Genomic DNA, 20,658 nt, shown 5'->3' on the forward strand with positions numbered 1-20,658 from the left:
GAGTTTGGCGACGGGGCTTTATATCTGCACATATATACCACTATCGTGGCATGAGTATAAAAAGCGGTTCGCTGCGCTGCAGATCATCAGAATATTAATCGCTGGCTTAGCATCAACATCAACATTTAATTCAGTTGCAAGTTTGAAATGGAGTGTCAGGCAAACGGTGATCCAAAGACGGGAGCAGCATCCATGAAATGTGGTGTTGTGGCTGGAGATGAGCAATTCAATGCACGTGCCGGAGTTTTTGCGACGAAGGACAGCGTTGCCGGACCCGTCACCAAAGGCGTCTATGGAGCAGTGAACTCGTAAGTGCAGAAGGCCTTCCATTCCATTCCACTTTCCATCTTAATGACGATCTTTCAATTGATAGCAATGGACATAGCCTATCACTGCAACATGGGCACACGGAACACTTTGGCAGCAGCACTACGGCTGCCGCACAAGCGAATCTCTTCCAGAATAAGCAGGCTGCTGTAAATGCCACCGCTTTCCACACTCACAATCGCACTCACGATCAATTTGGCGGCGGACTGAATATGCAAACGGCTGCTGGCCACTCAGCGGCTCTGGGTGTCACTCATGTGCCCCAGTTCAATATGACGACAGCGAATGTCGGTGGCAGAGCCAATCTGTACACCTCGCCTAGTGGCAATCTCAATGTGAATGCCACAGCCAATGCGACACGCCATCTCAGCGGACCCTTCAACGGCCAGAAAGATTTTGGAGCTGGTCTCGGCTTGCAATATAAATTTTAGACATGACACTATAAATTAACTTATCCAACAATATCTTACTTATATACCAATAATAAGAAAATATATTCATTAAAAAACATATTTGTTTGAAATAAAATACTTCACTTTATTTTTGAATAACAATGTTTAATGTAGTTTTATAATCGGTTTGGGAAGATGGAAAAGAAAAAGTACAATTTAAATTAATTCTATTTTGTAGCAAGTTTATTTTTATTGCAACTAAAGTTTGCCTTCAATGTGTTAATAGAAAAGATATGAACTTATTTATCAATATTTTACTTATATACCAATCTCGAAGATATATTACTTTAAAAAACATATTTGTTAGAAATAAAATACTTTAAATAGCAAACTTTATTTTTTATATCTCTATTATTATATAAATTATTTATATTTTGCAGCAACTTTTTTATGTTTGCAACAAAAGTTTGCCTTGAATGTGTTAATTGAAAAGACCATGGCTTACTTGATAAAAGTAAATTCATCTTGCAATTAACTCAATTAAACTGGAAATCAAAATAATAATCTGTTTGCCTGTTTTGTTGTGTATGAGAATATTCACAAATGACAACTTTCTCATGTCTATTTTATGAATCATATTTAGCAGATAGAAATGAGTGTCGCTTTGAGTGTAAAAAGATGTTTGTAATCATAATTGAATGATATTTTATAAATCAGTACAAAAGAATACATATTTAATTCTTGTAATTTACTATCAATCAACTGTTACCCAACTATTTTAAAGTTTCTCAGCATCTTTGATGTCCTTATTAAATTCTGTCCCATTCCAATTTATGTATTTAAATTTGTAAATGGTCGAAATGTGTCTAATTTGGTGGCTCATCTAATATGTAAAACCTGTTTTATCTCGAAGCTGCGAGCATTTGCATATCAAAACCGCTTTAGGGCGCGCCGATAATGTCCCAAGTGGCAAGCCGATTATGGCCATAATTACATGTCATTACAAGGCGTTTATAACGCGGACTCATTGGGGCTACTTGGGGCTACCCCCAACCGCCCAACTCGTCTGGTCTTGCCAATAATATTGACTTGCGCACTCTTTCATTGTGTGCAGAAGTCTACCTGCGACTTAGCCCAGAAATCGCAGCTGACATGACTGGGCTTCTTGACTTTGCCGCCTTGCCGGCTTGCCGCCTTAGATTCTTGTCATTTTTTATGGCTTAGTTGTGCGGCGCCTGTAAATATGCAAAGTATTTCGTATAAAACGCGTTATTTATGTCTTGCGACGGCGGCGAACCAGCGAAATTAATAACCCAGCCTGTCTATGGCTACATATATATATGTATATATATATATATATGTATATATGTATATATGTATGTATGTATGTTTGTGTGTGTTGTGGAGTTTTCATGATGCGCATTATTATGACCAAATTATAGCTAATACCTACCTACCTTATGAAACAGTTGCGCTTTTTTCCATCACCCAAAATGCTAACCAATTTTTATGTAAAGCAATTTATTTTGAATTATTTTTATGGCACTTAACGTTGCGCTTGGCCACATTGCGAATATGTGGCCCAGACATTGGTAGTAGCACGGCCTGACTAGGCAAAAATTATGGGACTTGTATTGTTGTATTGCATCAATTATTTTGGCCTCCTTTTTCTTTGATAAATGATGATCATCTAATGTAAATATATTGACAGGAAATGTATTTTTTTGGTAATCAAATATAATATTATTTATTATGTATTATTTTTACTTTATTTTTCGCATATTTCTATAGATATTTTTATTAGCTATACACTGAAGTTCAACGTTAGTCAAATGCTTGTCAAAATACAAGATACAAATATATATTTTATGAATACCTCGAGTAAAATTGGGAGATATATGATAAGACAGATATCGAGGAGAAACTAAGAAAATAACAATTAGGTTTAAAATTCAATTACTAAAAATCAATTCAGATTTTCTTGTGTTTGCTGTGCATAACACTTCAGTTACTAAATATACATAAATATTACTCTCTTCATTTATTTTAAGCAAGGACATAGGTACACATCGATGTTTAGAAATCAACATATGAATATGGAGCTAAATTATATTTTACATCTTGGATTCGTTTGCTTATACAACGTAAGTCGCTCAAGTAATAAAATATTATATACTCTACTGTTTCATCTGTTTCAAAGTAGTTAATGCAACTGATTAGTATTGATGGCAAGCCATTGATCAAACCAGAATTAGATCGAGGTGACGCGAAGGGTGGTCAGAAAATTGCCTTGCCTCAAGATAGATTCGCTGACAAAATGCAAAGCGAAAAATTTACACAACAAATTTTTGCAGACCTCAAAAAGTCGGCAACTGTCTCCAATTCGAAGGTACAATTGGCAATCAGCAAAGATAATTCACCCCACAGGCTACAGCCAAGAGCAGCCGAAGATAGAAAAAATGATGATCGGGTCATAGAATTGACTATTCCGGTATCGCAATTTAAAAGGGACCAAAACGGCCAAATGGGCGACAATCAATGGGGTGTTATATTTGGCAAAGTTGGGCAGAATAGGCGATTAAATAAACAACGCGTCAATTCTGAAAATATTCCGGAGGAATCAGTTACGGTCAGAGATTACTACCCATATACGTAGGTATATAATATATGTATTTATATTTATATAATTTGATGTTTATATTTATGCACCTATATGCATCTATATTTATTTTGGCAAACAGCGGCACTCTGGAAACGGTGTGCATGAGTAGATCTACAGTCTACAATATTCCTCAGATAAAGAAATGGCTGCATCACCAAATGTATAGCAAGGCACACCGCAACATTGTCCTTTTGAAGGATCTCCGGAGGAGCTTGTATAAGAATGGCAACTCCGAGGAATGCCATACGGTATTCTATTCAAAATTTGGGAAATATCAGGAGTGCGCAATGAGGCGAAATCAACGCCTGGAATCACTAATTCCCAAATATGCGAGACACCAAATACCATCTGAATAAATATATAATATATCCATTCAACCCAAATGTCGCTTTCTTTAAGGAATAAATAGACTTATATAGATCACATTAATTCTTCCAATAGAAAATGAATGAATTCGGGCTTTAACCAATCATCAGCTTACAAATGACCTTTAAAGTAAGGATAAATATAATAAATATATTAATGTTAGTTAACAATACTTTTCACACGAGTTCTCTTCGCATTTACCAACACTGTATCGACAACAAACGAAAGACTGTCTTGGCAACCATTTTCTAACAATCACAACTTCAATTTAATTACTTTAACTTTATTAATCGAGTGCGTAGCGAAACAACTATTTGGATGGATTTCACTTATTGCGAGTTCCCCAGCACCGTCTCCGTAGACACCTTCAAGGCCTATTTCAATGCCAGCGATGTCAAGCTGCCCAAAGTCAACAGTAAATCATTGGAACAATTGCAGCCGGAGACCGGCGGCGAATGCCAACCAGCAAATCAAGCGAAAAGTCTGCGACATCTTGTCCTCGATGCCATCGTGAGCAATTGGAGCGGTAAGTTCCACCCGACCCAGCATGACAACTTGTCTATTATTGTCGATTATTGGGGATGCAGAGCTGCCGCTCTACCGTCAGTTGAGACGACGCCAGGACCGTAACTACATACTCAGCCAGCTGGATACGCAGCTGCCGCTGCAGTTGCTCAGCGTCCACATTCGCGACGATTACTTCTGGCGTCGCTGCTACGAGCTGCGCTGGCGCCTTGCCCCATTTCAGGCACGCGGCATGGAACGGCGCTGGATTAACATTTACATGGAGCGACATGTGCAGGAGTTTATTGAAAATATGCAAACCGGCGACTACGAGCAGGATGGCAACGTGCAGGCCGCCTTGGACATCTGTGCGGCGTACATAAATCAATTGGAGATAAATCTGCTGCAGCCCGCACCGCCCGACAGCGAGAGCAATGGTGAGTCCATCTTCACACACTGGTCCTTGTATACCCTGACTATATAAAATATAAATATATAAAATATATATTTTAAAAAAATAATAATAATAGCTGGATTCTGTTAGATGAGTTTTTTAACTGGCCAAATCATGAAGAGATATACCAAATGTACAAGCTAATTATTTATAAATAAATAATTTACTTGCTTTAAATTGTTTACAAATAGCTTCAACACTTTCCTAGCCAGAGACAGTATTTATTATAAATAATTAGTTTTAAATGTTCCTTCAGCTAGCTTAATGAATTTATATTATAAAATTATATTTGAATTAATATTACAAATGTTACTGGAAACAAGTTTAGAATCAATGCTCAATATTTACCTTATTATTATTACTTAACAAATAATTATGAAAATACTGAAGTATAAAAAAAACTAATAGAAAATGCAGTATATTTACATGGAATTCTTGGTTATGGTAATTTGTGATTGATTGTTTTTCAATACGAAAACTTATGAATTTCGATTTTTAGAACCGTTCGTCTTCGAGCAAAATTTATATTTAAAATACTAATACTCATTTATAACTACATAGTATTAATGTTTTTTATTTATTAAGTGTCTGAATTACAAAACTGAATTAAAAATCTTTTCTGCTCACTTTACATTATTCACAAAGATTGAGCTCTTCTGCTTTAAATCCATTTCGATATTATGTTTTAAGTATATAAGGGTCTGCTACGAAAGGGACATCACAAACAATGCCATTTAGTCAAAAGCACCCTCAATTAAAAGGGTATAATGAGTCGACTCACCCACAACAGATCACATTCCACTTGATTACCTGCTGAGCAATCTGCCGGACTTACGCCGACTGCGGCTGAGCTACAGCACCAAGACAGCGGGCATCAATTACCAAATAGGCTGTAATCAACTAACGCCCCGCGACATTATCCTCCTGGCCAAGGGACTCAGTCAGTGCCACGAGCTGCGCAAGTTTTGGTAAGGCTTGCCACTGTCCCAGATCTTCATCTATCCATCGAAATATCTATCTAACTTTTAGTCTGCACAATACGAAGCTTGTGGCATATCAGTTGCGATTTTTGGCACACAGTCTGGACAAGGGTTGTCATCATTTGAAGGAGTTATCCTTTCTGCACTGTGCTGTTGGGGATGCGGGCATACGCTGCTTTCTCGGAACCTGCGGCAAGGAGTCCTTTGCAACCCTTACCGTGCTCGACCTAACCAACAATAAAATCAGTATGTTCAAATTGAGATTTATTCAAGCATCATTGTTTTACACTTATCCTTCTCTCAAACCAGCGGAGGAGGGTGCCTACACCCTGAGTAGAATTTTAACAAATGTGCCCCTCAGGCGACTCGTTCTACGCCTGAATCCCATTCAAAGCGATGGGGCTGCTGCCATTTTCCACACACTGCAAATGATGCCGATCAGGGATTTGAATTTGGGCAGCTGTTCCATCAGTGAGAGCATCACCAAGTTGTTCATGATGCTCATCTGCCAGCACAAGACTTTGCTCCACATCGACATATCAAACAATTGCCTGGGCGAGGTATGTCAAAGACTGCAACTAACTGAATGCTAACTATTTGTTCTTGTTTAGGACTTTGGCAAGCACCTGCTGAAGATAATTAGCTGTAACAAGATGCTGGAGGAGTTGGACCTACGCAATACGGGTCTCTCCTTGGACATGCGCCACAAGTTCCAAGAGATTCTCCTGAAGAATGCCGAACGTAAAAAGCACGAATCCCTCAAACAACAACAACGCGATAAATTCAATGCTATGCTCAAACTATAAACATTCTTTGAGTCATTAAGACTTCCTTTTTAAATTCTCTGATTTGATCTCTTGATTTTTGACAATTTCTAAACCAATAAAAGTCATCATTATGACGTATTTTTATAAAGGAACATTTTTATGGATGCCTTTAAATCCAATATTAGCTTTAAGTTTTATTTCTCGGCTTAAGATATTAAAATAAAAAATGATATTTGAATAATTTTTTTTTTTAGTAGCAAGTAAATCATCAGACAATTATTGAAAATAGTTATTAGAATGTAATATTATAATACTACTTTAAAATGCATCCGTTCTGTATAATCATATATAATAGTTATTAAACTACCAACTTTTGACATACGATTTAAGAAATTAGATATAACTCTATTCTGTTGCTGTAATTCAATGAATATTTTTATTAACAATTTTAATATTGTTCTCACAACATATAAGTATTTATTAGCCAATATACGTAATGTTTATAGAGAAAGGATGCTCTTCTGCAAAAACTAAGAACAGCACCTATCTATTTTTATCTAGGGTACAAAAGAGCTGTGGCAAACTTGAGCGATCAAGCAACTTTCATTAACCCTCGACCTTGTTGACTTAGTCCAACAAAAACAATGGTAACTTTCCCTACCAGGGAAAAAAACCCAAGACCCAAACACATTTAACACTCAAGCAGCCTTTTTCTAATGGCTTTGCCCAACAGCAACAACAACAAGAACAGAAACAACAACAACAATAGAAACACCAAAAACAACAACAAACTAAGTGGCGCTCAGCGAAACACTTGAAAATGAGTTGGAAAAAAGGTAAAAAGTTGTTGAAAAAATAAATAAAGAAAACTCTATTTACTCTGGTTGTTGTTACTTTGGTTGCCATTTTTCGGTTAGTTTGTTGTTGTAGTTGGCTTTTGTTGCCTTTGGCACGCAAAGTGTAAAAATGCTTTTTATTCCATGTTAATGGTTAATGGCCTTTAAGTGGAGCCCCTCAAACTTGCCGGAGTCAAATTTTGTGGGCATTAATTGGAATCATTTTCATAAACTTTGACTGCAGGTGAAAAGCATTCAGTAATTTTAGATTAGTGGAAAATGCCAAAGTTTCAAAATCGACCAATTTATTTGCAATGCATTTCTGTTTTGCTATTTTTCAATTAAAAACAATTTGTTTTCTTGTCTGCAGCAGGTTTTTATTACTTTTTTCCCTTTGTTTTGACCGTTTTGTGTTTTGTGTTTATTTAGGACCTGGCTTTGTTTTATCTGCGCAAGTGGAAACCAACAGCGACAAAGATACACATCCATATCGAAAAGAGACTCGTGTACTCAATGTACACACATAAACATATATTCATATATATATATACCACATATGATAATTGCGTTTTAAATTCTGATATGTGTACAAAGTTATGCGGAACATTCCCAGCAGAAGTTTGCAAGCAACTAGCTAAAGTCCTCCTTCATTCTTTGGGTAGCAACATTTAGCAGCTCATAAATCTTCAATGGATACAGTTTTGTGATTTATAACGACACTAAACTTGAGCGGGCAACAATAAAGAATAAATATATATAATGGCATAAGCAACACAAGCTCAAAATCTTTAAAAAAAAAAACCAATATAGAGTTGAAGTGTTTCTTAAAGAAGAAGCTTGAAACGCAGAGGAGCAACAATGATTCTTAATAATTAATATAAAAATTACACTTAAATACATCAACATTTTTTCAAAGCTCTTCAAGTACGAACATGTGAAGCTCTCAGAAGCTAGAAGATAGTGGACACTTGAGGCTACTTTTAGAGATAGCAGAGGAGACACATTGCAGTGGCCTTACAAGCGGTTGCATTAGATAAGTAACAAATGTAATTACTAACAAATGTCGAAGAACATTCAATTAAATAAAGGCCAGCTCGTCAGAGCAGAGAGTTCGATTATAAACTTCATATCATCGTGTTTACTACACACTACAAGTATTTTTTTACACAAATGAAATGAAATCCAACTCTCTGCTCATAATAATAAATAAATAAATAATAACAAAAACCTGAACTATTCAAGGAATCTTTAAGTGCACGCTTATATTTTTCAGGCACATTTTAAGCTCTTATTTTAAAACTCCGCTCTGATGAATAACATATCTAACATCTGAGCTGCATAAATATATTGATTCCTCCTCTAAGATTTAAAGATTTAAAATTCCAAAAGATTTTTTAGTCGCTCAACTTGACAGAGCAGCCTTAAGTAATTTAGCAGCTTAATTGTCTCATTTTTTCATCCGATTTCTTCGCAAAGCCCATTTAGAATCATTGTCATTGGAGAGTAGGTGAATCTGATGGGCGTGGCAATTTGTAGCGTGCCACGAAAGCTGCGAGAAATTCTGACAGTTATCATAATTATTTATGAGTTGTCTTTTGCCTTATTTTTTTTTTATAAATTTGTTCTGCCCAGCTGGCTGCTTGGGCGGAGGTCAAAGGGTTTAATGCGCCAAATGGGCAGGCAAAACTTTTCAAATTAAATTAAAAGCATTGCCAAAAGGGAAAAGACAAAACAAATTTGATGAGTCAGCTGCGTGCTGAGAAAGTGCAGCGTTTAAAAGTCAATAAATCAGCGGCTAAATGATAAGGGTAAAATATATTAAAAAAAATATAAACCTATAATTAATAAAAGATAAAAAACAAAAATGCCGACAGTAAAAAATAGCTGAAGTTTGGCAGAGGGAGACGAAAGCAAATAAGATAAAGAAAACCGGTTGGAGTCGTATCTATCTATCTTAGGTAAATAATGCATGACAAAAGCATCTGCAAGATGCAGAAATTATGTATAAAAATTTGTCGAAATATCTATTTTTGCATGAGCGGCTCAATGGTCTAGGGGTATGATTCTCGCTTTGGGTGCGAGAGGTCCCGGGTTCAAATCCCGGTTGAGCCCGTATCTCCAATTTTTTTTGTGCTCTCTCAATGTAAATAATAATAATTTTATACAGGCGTTGACAATGTGACTTTATTGCCTATACAATAGATAAAAATTCAATTCAGGATTTGCTACCATGCCCTCCTCTGCACGTTGTCTGACATGACATTTTTATGATTATTTCACTCCTTTCCTTTATTATTTTTTTTTTGTTTGTTTGTTTGTTTGCTCAGTGACAAATTTACATATCCCTAGCGTTCATGTGTCTGTCTGTCTGTTTGTCCTTGCATATGACAGCCTTGGGAATTTCCAATACCAAGACGCAATCTCAATGCCAATCGTATGATGTGAGAATTGCTACAAGCGGCTGTTTCTTGTTATTCTCGTTACAGTTCTTGTTGTTGTTGGCGTTGTTGCTTTTGCCATCGTTGTCTAAACAATAAAGAATAATCGCTTTGGCTTGTGGGCGTCTTTGTTTGCCTGAGTGCCAGTGGCAGTGCCAGTGCCAGTGCCTCGCCTCTGTAAGTTTTTCTCAAGCATCGCAGTGCCTGGTTTTATTGCTTGTAATTTGCATGCAACTTACGAATTGGCCAACTTTTTTATAGCCGACTTTAAGCCGATTAAATGGTGCATATACCCCATGCATGACTTGTCATATAAATTTGTTAGCAGCTAAGTGCAAAGTTTGCTCATTCAAATACTTTGAATACATTCAAATACAAATACTTTTAATAAAATAATTTCAATTCTTATAATCAGATCGATAATAACAATTATAATTTGTAGTGAGTGTGAGATTTATTTTAATTATTGTTTTTATATTTTATTTATTTTGAAATCCCCCTCTTCTAATGCTGCCTTGATAAAATTCCAAGAAATACTTTCGTGACTTGCTGTCACTGCGTATTAATCAGTAAACCTTTCGCATTGCCCATTTGGCCGGACAATATTTGCCAATCAATTGCCACAAAAACACAAATTGTCCATTTTCCTGTCGCCTGCTGTCGCCGGTGCGGAAGGAATTTTAAAATTCAAATATAAAATAAAATGCCCAATTGAAATCGGTTGCACAATGAACATCGACTCGACTGTCCACAATGAACCCAAGACAGCTCTCTGCGACAGGTTCAGCTTCAGGTTCAGCTGCCGTATTGGGGGTGTCTGGGTGAGAGAGCGGGAGACGGGGGAAGGGGGGGACAAAAGCGAATGCTTTGGAGACCGCAGCAAATAATATTGAAAATCCGTAGACAATTGTGTATACACATTTGAGCACTTGGCGGACCCGTACACTTCAGTTAAGTCCGCTGCTGGTAATGAAAATCAACTGAATTGGAATGGAGTGAAAATGTCCTGAATTTGCGGGTTTTCATTTGCATGCATACGAAATGGAAATTCCTTATTTCTTTTTTAATAAAAAAGTTGACGCCGTCTCAGCCGAAATGCCAATTAAATGAGCGCCCGCAACTGTTGTTTGTCTACAAATTGAATGCACAATGGAACAAGCAATGGAAATGTGAAACTCTCTCATTAGCACAAATCATTGTCAAACATACACACCTACATACATCATATAAAGTAGCCACAAAAAATACTTATATATATGCAGGCATTACAAATTATTAACATTATCATCATGTGAGCGAGGAGCAGCAGGATAGGCCAGGCCAGGCCAGGGCAGGCCTATCTGCATAATCCACTGTGAGAATATACAAATGATTTGCCACAAACAGCCAAGCCAAGCAAATTGCAAGAGCATCAAAAAGCAAGTTCTGGCAGTGGTCAGGCTGCTAAGTGGACAAATCTACCACAAATACGAAAATCACCCTCATTATGGCCAAAAGCGTAAATTCCTCGTCGCTCCTCGCACTGACTGTGTGTGTGTGTGTTTTTTATCGCAATGTCGACAAGACCACTGGGCATGTTAACAGACAACATGCTACGACTGCCACAGCCAACTCCCGTTAAATGGTCAGCCCACACAGCAACAGCAACACCAGCAACAACAACCACAGCATTCTGAATGATGGCGACTGCAACAAAAAAAAAAAAAAAAAAAAAGGCGACAATGTTCACAGTTAGTCCGCTGCCGGACCGACCGCTGTCATCATGGCTGACACTAAAGTGGTTTAAGGCGATAAGATGCCCGAGGTTTGTGTGTTCGCCTCGACAGTGGTCAGCTATGGAGAATGCCCTCCACTCCTCGGCATGGGCTAACCACGCGGTTTCCTATGACACATTGGAGAGGGTGGCCAAAAAAAAAAAAACTAAAAGAAGTTGATTTATTGTGCAACTCATATGAGAAACAAACAATAGTTAAAGTTAACACATCTCTGACTCAATAAATTATATATATTCTTAATTTGCATCAAAAATCAAGTCACTTTTTAAGCTCATTAATGGCTTGTCTAAGAACTCCTTGAAATTTGTTTCTCTACTTATCTTCTGACTAGACAATAGATGATACGTAGCAGGCTAAGTTGATGTTTTGTGTACCAGTTTTCTTTAAGATCTTCCAACTAGGAACTAACGGCTTCTCAAATTCGGTGAGAGTGTTTCTTAGAAATGGGGCAATCTCTAGGTCAGCTCCACTAATTCTTACAGAAGTTTCAATTAAATTATTGACAAATCTTCGGAATATACCTAATATCGAGTTAATCTCTCCTTATTTTTTATTATAAAAAAATGTATAATTTTTCTCAATTAATGAAAGGATTATTTAAGAGCCATTTAAGATCCGTTGGATCCATTATAAGAATAATATTTGTACTATTCATATCGATTATTATCATTATTATTCGATTATGTATAAATAAATAATGTTAAGAAAGACCCATTAGATAGACTGATCCATACTATAGAGTACAGCCATAATTTTAATTGTTTCACTTGATTTTAGCTGCTTTCTACCCATACCCCAAGCAAGCGAACAAAAACTCATTTCACAGTGACACACCCCAAGTTCTCATTCCAATCCAATTACAAAAGAGAGTAAATTACTTGCTGCTCTTATCCGGCATCTATCGCAAAACTGCTTAAGTAAGCAGAAATCAATCGATTTGGCCATCCCTTACATTATCGTATCTGTTCGCTTCTATATCTATCTCTATCTGCATCTGTGTTTTAGTTGCTGCGGCTAAGAATCCAATTGCTAGTCCAAAAATTATATGCACTGTGGTGTTGGTGGGGCAGTTGTTGTTGGACTCGACGTTTTCCATTTATTACAGCTAAGTAGACACAGGCAACAACAACCACAACAAGTGGTAAGAGGTAAGAGGGCTACTTTTGAGGTCTTAGCCGGTTTCTTTTTTATGCTCTTCGAGTAGTTGCGACGACTAAATGGTTTGAGCGATAAATAATGTCCGTTTGTACTTTTAAACGACTTCCTTTCATTTGTTTTGCCAACTGTTTTGCTGGGAACGCTGGGAACGTTGGGCTGTTCAAATTGTTTCAACGCCAATACATAATGGCTGCCCCGCCCACGGCAGGAGGCTTGTGGGGAGGCAGGAAAACAAGCCGTCAAAGATAGCAATCTTCGATTTTGCTTTCTTCTTCTTTTTTCCTGGGGTTTCATTTACTGTGGCAGTTGTTGTTGCTGTTGTTGTTGTTGTTGCTGCGACTGTTCAATTGATGTGTCCTGGGATAAGGCAGAAACCCCGAAAAACGAAATGCGCTGAAATGTTCTCTTGTTGTTGTTGTTGCTGTTGCGTGGTATTGCGGCATATAAATCGTTTTATTTTCAGTACGGCATTATTGGCGTCTGCCTGGATTGGATGACGCGTGTAGGAAATGTCAGTGTTGCTGTTGCTGTTGTTATTGTTGCTGCTGTTTTACCCTGAAACGGGTATAATGGTTTTGTGCAAATGTATGTAACAGGCAGAAGGACGCATCACCACATAAAGTATATATATTCGTGATCAGAGTCAACAGCCGAGTCGATATAGCCATGTCCGTCTGTCCGTCCGTCCGTTCGTCTGTATGAACACGCGGATCTCAGAGACTATATGAGCCGGAAAATTTAGAATATGGGTTCTCGTATACCCGGCGCAGATCAAGGTTGCTTTATTTTATCGAAAACTGCCTCCGTTTCTCGAATACCAATAGGCTTCGATTTCCGATAGCAATAAATGCTACAATTTTAAAGGCAGAATCTTGAAATTAATACATTATATGCGTATGTATTTTGTTAATCAACTGCCTAAGTTGCATCAAGATCGGGTGAGAAACTGCCAAGTAATGGCCGAAAATATATTATCTTATTGATCTCATTTCTATCAGCAGCCACAAGCATTTTCTGAATGCATTAATGAATATGCAAGCGCATGTGTGAGAAAGAGATGGCATGATTATCGACGCTAGCGATTGTTTTGTGTGTATTCTGCAGAGCCCCGTTATCTACGAATGCCTGGGCGTATTTATGTATGTATGTATTGCATTGTATATGCAATATGTTTGTGTGTACTCTGCAGAGCCCCGTTACCTACTGTTGCGTGTACGTATGTATGTATGTATGTGTGAATATTCACGTGTTTGTCGGCAGCCAGTTCGGGTCAGTTCGGGCTTGTGAATAAATGTTTTTACATGCGCTGCATTCGTTTTTTTACTCTGCATTCCCTTTGCCTGCCATAAGAAAAGAATGCCAATAAAACTAGAATATTTGTAACAGCTGGAATGCAGAGTATATCGTAGTCGAGCTCACACGACGGCAGCACTCTTACTTGTTTTGACTGTGGTTGTTGTTGTGTCGCGCTTGAGGTTCCTGCGAAGATAAATGGCTCACTTAGCAAGCGTCCCGGATCTGTAACTGTATGTAGGCTAACTTTGGGTGGTTGGGTGGCTGGCTGGCTGGCTGGGTGGATGTTAGAGGTGACGGAAACAAAATCAACAACAACAACAACATCAACATCATGATAGGTGTGTGCGGTTTAACGCTTCGGCTTTTTTTGAGTTGGACATTGACAGTGGGCGTGGGGGCGTGGATTGTACGTGCGCCTCATCGAGAACTGACAGCCGTTGGTGCTAAGACTGACAAATAAAGGTGACTTTATCAGTAGCAACTGATGGCAGGGCTTAGCTTACACAACAGTGCCTCTGACAGAGTGAGAGAGAGAGAGAGAAAGGGAGAGGGAGCAACAGAAAAAGTGAAAATAACACCTTAAGCTAGAATAAAGTAGAGTTGACTTAAATTAAGCAGTGTGCTGCAACTGAAGCAGTGATTGTAAAAACATAATTTCTATACTTTAGGTATCCTATAATATCACTATAATTATACAAATTATTCTATATAGCTTAGATATGCAATAATATATATAATAAAATATTTGAGTAATTAGAGACTTGAAAGCTTAAAGTATTCAATAGTCTGCTTTGTTCAGTGCGTGTATATTTATTTTAAGCTAGAGTGTTTTAAATATTCAATTCAGTGTCAAACTAGTCAAATATAAACTAAGCAACATTTATGGCAAATCATGCGAAATGAAATAAATAATACATCTGAAGTCAGCCTAAGCTGAAATTAAAAAAATATGTTGTTTTTAGTCATGTTACAAGATAGATTTTAGTAACATATACAATAATCTTTAGCAATCGCAGCTTTAAACTATTTGCAGTCTCAAAAGCAAACAGAGTTAATTAATAGTAGAGATATTCGTAATATCAGAAAGAAATCACTTATTCCATTTGTTAAGCTCCTCCAGAATTACTCAAGATTGAGGCTTTTGCCTACTGAACATTAATTCCACGCCGAATAGGAAGCATTTGCTCATGCTACGCTTATGTTGTGCACACACAGACACATAAATCAAACAATAAGTACTCTTTATTATTATTATTTGCACTTTTTGCATATTCGTACAAGGCACACGGTATTTGCTTAAGCATCCGCAGCAGCAGCAGCAGCAGCAGCAACAACAACAACAACAGCTACCAGCCATGGGGCATACTTCAACTTGGCTTATTGAATAAGTCAGCAGTGAGCAGTGAGCAGTCAGCAGTCGGCAGTCGGCAGTTGGCAGAGACGCCCAAAAACTTCAATAACAACACCCAGACCCACTTCAACAACAACAACAGCAGCAAAAAAAAGTTTACAGCGACGCCCCGTTGCTATATGGTTGCAGCCACGCCCCCTAGCTTTTCTTTTGGCCACCCACACAGAAATCTACAGCAGCCGCAGTCAACATAACATAATTTGCATAAAATTGACGTTAAAGGTTGAAGCAACATTATGAAATGCCAAACATTTACTTAGGCAGCGCCAGCCTGGAATTTGCCGAGTGCTCGCATTAATAACCTTAAATCAATTTCATTATACGAGGACCGACCCGCCGCACGAGAAACATGCGTTAAATTAATTTTTTATTTGCCCCCCAAAAAGTATTTGCACCCCACAAAAAAAGGGCTGCAAATTTCCAACAAATTACATGCGTGTAAAAAACGCGCGCGTTTTTCGACGCGTGTTTTATCGCTCTGTAGTCGCGTGTGCTTCTTACTCATAAACACATTAATTACGACCCGCTGTGTCGGCATTTTGGCTGTATATGGTATTGTTACTGATTTTGACTGTGATTTAAACGAATTTACGAAATGTACGTGTTATTAAATTAGCAAAATTACCTTAGTTTGTTTTCCCTTGCAGACATATCCATTTTTACCGCACTGCACACATTTAAACTAATTAATTAGCAAATTTGCAGGCGTTAAAATGTTCAGCGCCAGAAAAAGAAAACACACATAAATCTTGTCGCACACCAGGACACCAAAACACACAGCAACACACCACACACACACACAAACAGACCCCAGACACATCTCAAGCAAACACTTGCCCCTGGGGCGTATGAGTAACTTATAAATATGCATGTGAAGGGAGACAGATTGTGCACTTGCCAAAACAGGGCGGATATTTCCGCTTATGCTGAATAAATGCGAGCAGCAGACATCGAGCCTGTAAAAGTGTGAGAGCTTATGAAAGGGTTGTGGGATTGAAATCTATAATGTCCTAAATAAGCTAACTATTATGTTCTATTTGCGGCAGTCAAAACTAAATTATCTTTCTTTTTAAAACGCGTTTATTTACCTTACTTTATTCACCACGACTCTTCTCTTCTGCTTCTTCAAGGTGATGATCACACAATCAATATTTATCAATCGATATCGATACCAATGTTAAGTACATCGTTTCATGTTAGTTTGCAGATGTTATATTACAGTCTTACTACATCACTAGATACTGCCACGTATTATGTTATATAACATTACCTTATAAAAAAGGAAAAGAGTACAATGAAATAGTAACAGACAAAAGGAAGCATTAGGCATATATGTTCTAGTTTAGCACCAAGAGACGAGTCGATTTGGCCATGCCCATCTGTATGATCAAGTCGATCTCAGAGACTATAACAAGTGCAGATTTTAAATTTGGAGCACAAGTTCTCGTATACCACGCGCAGATCAAGTTTATTTAATTTTATCGATAACGGTACGCTATTCGCGAATGTCGATATAAATAGATTTCCAATAGTAAGAAAATATAAAATATATATGTATGTAATCTTCCCGGATCCAAATTGGGATAAGAAAAATTGTTTGATTTAGCCAAAACTTATTATCATTTAGAAAAATTAATTTCCACAAGCCTTTAATATGTTTCATAATATTTAAGAGCAGTCTAGCTTGTTCAATTTTCTTTTTAAAATTAATTTAAAAATATATTCCATCCGTCTTTCGTTATTAAAAATCCTAATAAAGATATGCTTTATATGAATATATATAGTATTCACTAGTAAGTTCCCGCATGCCAGTGAAATAGTGGTAATATTGTATAGCCTGAACTTATTGAAATTAAATTAAAGGCAATGTCAACAAACAATTCTATCACATTCAGCACAAAATCAAATACCATTTAAGCCAATTTAACTTATACTTGTGTAAATATATGTATTTGTGTACACTTTATTTATTTGCATGACCCGCAACAACAACAACAATAAGCGAAATAGTATCTAAAAACCAGCAGCTAATACGGTTTGCAGTCAAGCGTGTAAAAGCGATTACGAAGACGATTTGAGGCGAGCGTGGCAAGAACAGCTTTTTGCAACAGCAACAATAAGAACAAGAACAACATCAACAAACAATAATAACATTAACAAAACAGATAAGCCAGCATAAAATAAAAGGCAGCCAAATAATAAACTCGCTGACCGCAAGTGAATTTTAGCAGCCAGAAGCAGCCAAATCCGCTCAAGAGTAAAAAGAATGCGATGATAACGCGCTGATAATGTGAAAGGGATACTGGTCTCGGCATTTGGGATTTGGGATTTGGGATGCCATAAGCATGCCCTGTTGGTCAGCTCGAGCTCCCTCGGGTGCCATTGCAGCCAATTAGGTGCGTCTGTTGCTGCTATGCAAATGTGTTTTTTTGGCGGGGGCAACTTGTTTAACCCTTGTGCGTGTGCAGATTATCAAATTAGCGTAAATGTTATTGGCCCTGGGGTTCGCTCGAACTGGAATCGCTGACATGCCACACATGCCGCACATGCCCACGCACTCACTTGTGGAAATTTTCAATTTCCTGTGCCCCAAAAATACCGGAGACGCGACACAAACTGTTGGCTGGCTTGTGATAAACGCAAATCCTTAGATGATTTAGTCAACTGTCGTTGAACCTTGCTAGTTGCCTGCCATAAAAATAAAAAGGTTGTGCCAAATTCTTTTTTCATTTGTGTCTATGAATATATATATATATATATATATATATATATATTTATATGAAATTCATTTGCGTACTTGACCAATTCTCTGAGGCTATCAAATGGCGAACACAACTTGCGCAAAGCTGCTTAAATGTTATAGTTACTTGGGGGATACACTCTGAAAACTGGGATTGTGTAAGCTTTAGACTCTGACAAAGGTGCATTTGTGGTGTGTGTGTGTGTGTGTTGGTGTGTGTGTGGGGATGTCCTTAAGCTGGGCAAACTGGACAGCGTGTGACGGCGTTGATAGCAAAATTATTTAACTGTACACATTCATTTTGATTGTTTCCTCAAGCCACAACTAAAACAGAAATTTAAAAACAAAGTTTATTTAAATATTTTGATTCGCGTTTCTAGTGAAAAATTCAAATCGCTTAACTAGCAAAAATTTAATAATAATTAAGACAATAATTTAATTCAAAATAAATGTCTTATTATTTGCGTGGACTTGTTTCTAATGTTAATCTTTTGAAGAATTAATATTTTTAATTAATTATATTTTCTTATTATGGAAGTAACTAAAGCAAATTGTATATAATTTAATTTTATCAATTAAATTTGTCTGGGTTTTCCCAATTTCACACAATAATTGTTGGCTCATTTTGCATTAAAATATCCCCAGAAATATTATAAATATTTCTTATTTTTTAATTTATACATATAATTTTAAATATTATTATACATTTAATTTAATTTACATTTTTCTGACTGTTTGTATTTTTTGTGTCGATGGACTTTAGGTGAAATAAATAAATAAATAAAATAAATAAAGAGGTCACCAAGTAATTAAAAATTTCTTACTATGTACAATTTTTTGTTTATTTTGTATTTGGTTAATTTGTATGGCTATCATTGAAGTTGAGAGTCAATCTGATTAAATTTTACTTGATTAGAAGTGCACCCAAAGATTTTTAAATGTGAAGCTTAAGCATAATCCTTAAGAATTTCATATTTGATAATAAACAGAAACATTTCTTCGATTTAGCAAAAATCCTTTTCGCGTTTGCTTTCGTAAGCAACTTTCCAAATGGCTTTAAAGTGCTTCCAATGGTTTGTTGCCTGTTGTGGCCGCAATTAGGAAGCCGCGGCGACCGCAGAATTTAACCAAAACTGCGGCTATTAAAAAACAAACTTTAAGTGTTGCGACCCACACTGCTGACACGCCCAGAACAAAAACCATTAAAACAAATTTAATCGCACTCGAAAGTGGCGAACAAGAAATCTGCGCAAATATCAAAAGTCGAAATAAAATGCAAAAGTTTTTATTTTGAGCTCTGGCGCTTCGCTTGATTGTAAATCGTTAGTCGCGAGTCCCCGGAGACGCCTCCTGGTCACGGTAGGTGTTTGTGTTGCTGCCCTGCCAATCCTCAATGGGTGGGCTGTAAGCGTTTACAAGTTAATTTTCACATTGGGACATGACTGACACTCCTCCCTCGCTGCCGAGGCTGAGACTGAGGCAATTTCCTTGGCACTTTTGTTTAGTTTTTGATTTGAGTTTTACTTTTTTGCTTTTTCGGCTAATTATCATCATTTTTGCGAAATGCCTAAAGCGATTTCAGCCAGTCAGAAGTCAGTTTTTCTGCTATTTAGACGCCAAAAGTTTCAAGGGGAAACTTGCTTCTGGCCAGAAGCATGATTCTGGCTATTATGTAGCCATCAACATAATTTGTTGTTTGTTTTTGCTGTTGTTGTTGTTGTTGCTGTTGCTCGTCGCGACTTGGGCACAGTTAAAACTTTTGCTGTGATTTTTATGGCCAAGAAACAATCAAAATTTAATGAGCGGCGCCAGTTTCGTTTATTTCGTGTTGTTCTTATTTGTTGTTGTTGTTGTTGTTGGTGTTTATTGAAAAATAAAATACTCGACGCAATCAAATAAATGCACAAAAATGTGAAAAATAAACTGCTCATCGCTGCCACATGCCACGTGAAGCATTCCAATCCCAATCCCAATTCCGATTCCGATTCCACCCGCATTTGCACGATTCGTTAAACAAAGCACACGTTAACAGGCGAACAGGCGAACAAAACAGAGGGAAAGAGGGGCAGAGGACGCAACAACCCAGGCGGTCAGTTTCAGAGTTGCCCTGCGGACAAGCTCAACCAAATGAGACAGGAAATGTGGCACCACCATTCCCCCCCTCCACTTAACAAAAGCAGGCAACACATTTACTTACCAAACTGTGCAAAATTTCATTCATAAGTGAAAGGGTATATTAGCTTTGTGTGCAGGTTTGCCATCACTCATCAATATGGATAGTTAAATGCACCAAGTCTATATTTGTAATAAGATATACACAATCATAAATATATATCTCAGTGATTATTATTATAATTAAGATATCTGCACTGCGACCTGCTTGATCTATTGTGTCCACTTCTGAGCCTATAGCTCCTCCATCAACCCCAGAATCTTTTGCTGGGTTGAGCGCTTCTATGTCTTTGCAGCACATAGCATGCATCCCTAGGATGCTGCATCCTTTCGTATTACTCTCTGCTAGGATGTGCCTTAAGCATTCAATCGATGATTCA

General features: G+C 37.3%; 3 protein-coding genes and 1 non-coding gene across 4 annotated transcripts; all 4 read left to right on the top strand.

The window, feature by feature from the left end:
* Positions 1 to 114: 114 nt before the first annotated feature.
* LOC6563580 (attacin-A) lies at positions 115 to 828 on the top strand. The gene is made up of 2 exons (XM_001990690.3): positions 115 to 308; positions 374 to 828. Exons 1-2 carry the CDS (start codon positions 148 to 150, stop codon positions 756 to 758), a joined length of 546 nt encoding a protein of 181 aa, XP_001990726.1. The 5' UTR covers positions 115 to 147; the 3' UTR covers positions 759 to 828.
* A 1,925-nt stretch (positions 829 to 2,753) lies between these two features.
* Positions 2,754 to 3,758, top strand: LOC116805441. The gene is made up of 3 exons (XM_032737365.2): positions 2,754 to 2,863; positions 2,923 to 3,371; positions 3,461 to 3,758. Exons 1-3 carry the CDS (start codon positions 2,792 to 2,794, stop codon positions 3,735 to 3,737), a joined length of 798 nt encoding a protein of 265 aa, XP_032593256.1. The 5' UTR covers positions 2,754 to 2,791; the 3' UTR covers positions 3,738 to 3,758.
* A 280-nt stretch (positions 3,759 to 4,038) lies between these two features.
* On the top strand, positions 4,039 to 6,563 carry LOC6563579 (dynein regulatory complex subunit 5). The gene is made up of 6 exons (XM_001990689.2): positions 4,039 to 4,273; positions 4,335 to 4,688; positions 5,496 to 5,673; positions 5,735 to 5,931; positions 5,995 to 6,245; positions 6,297 to 6,563. Exons 1-6 carry the CDS (start codon positions 4,066 to 4,068, stop codon positions 6,489 to 6,491), a joined length of 1,383 nt encoding a protein of 460 aa, XP_001990725.1. The 5' UTR covers positions 4,039 to 4,065; the 3' UTR covers positions 6,492 to 6,563.
* Positions 6,564 to 9,328: 2,765 nt separating this feature from the next.
* On the top strand, positions 9,329 to 9,400 carry Trnap-ugg. The gene has a single exon. It is a non-coding gene; the product is annotated as a tRNA-Pro (tRNA).
* Positions 9,401 to 20,658: the final 11,258 nt, after the last annotated feature.

This window comes from Drosophila grimshawi, unplaced genomic scaffold, assembly GCF_018153295.1.
Source record: "Drosophila grimshawi isolate 15287-2541.00 unplaced genomic scaffold, ASM1815329v1 contig_311, whole genome shotgun sequence".
NCBI lineage: Eukaryota > Metazoa > Arthropoda > Insecta > Diptera > Drosophilidae > Drosophila > Drosophila grimshawi.

Bases quoted from the DNA above. Each gene is read 5' to 3' on its own strand.
- LOC6563579 (XM_001990689.2), top strand. From the start codon at position 4,066: ATGGATTTCACTTATTGCGAGTTCCCCAGCACCGTCTCCGTAGACACC. The intron at 4,689-5,495 runs GTGAGTCCATCT...CACCCACAACAG, and splicing joins GCCCGACAGCGAGAGCAATG to ATCACATTCCACTTGATTAC. The intron at 5,674-5,734 runs GTAAGGCTTGCC...TCTAACTTTTAG, and splicing joins CACGAGCTGCGCAAGTTTTG to TCTGCACAATACGAAGCTTG.
- LOC116805441 (XM_032737365.2), top strand. From the start codon at position 2,792: ATGTTTAGAAATCAACATATGAATATGGAGCTAAATTATATTTTACAT. The intron at 2,864-2,922 runs GTAAGTCGCTCA...GTTTCAAAGTAG, and splicing joins GATTCGTTTGCTTATACAAC to TTAATGCAACTGATTAGTAT. The intron at 3,372-3,460 runs GTAGGTATATAA...TTTGGCAAACAG, and splicing joins AGAGATTACTACCCATATAC to CGGCACTCTGGAAACGGTGT.
- LOC6563580 (XM_001990690.3), top strand. From the start codon at position 148: ATGGAGTGTCAGGCAAACGGTGATCCAAAGACGGGAGCAGCATCCATG. The intron at 309-373 runs GTAAGTGCAGAA...TTCAATTGATAG, and splicing joins GTCTATGGAGCAGTGAACTC to CAATGGACATAGCCTATCAC.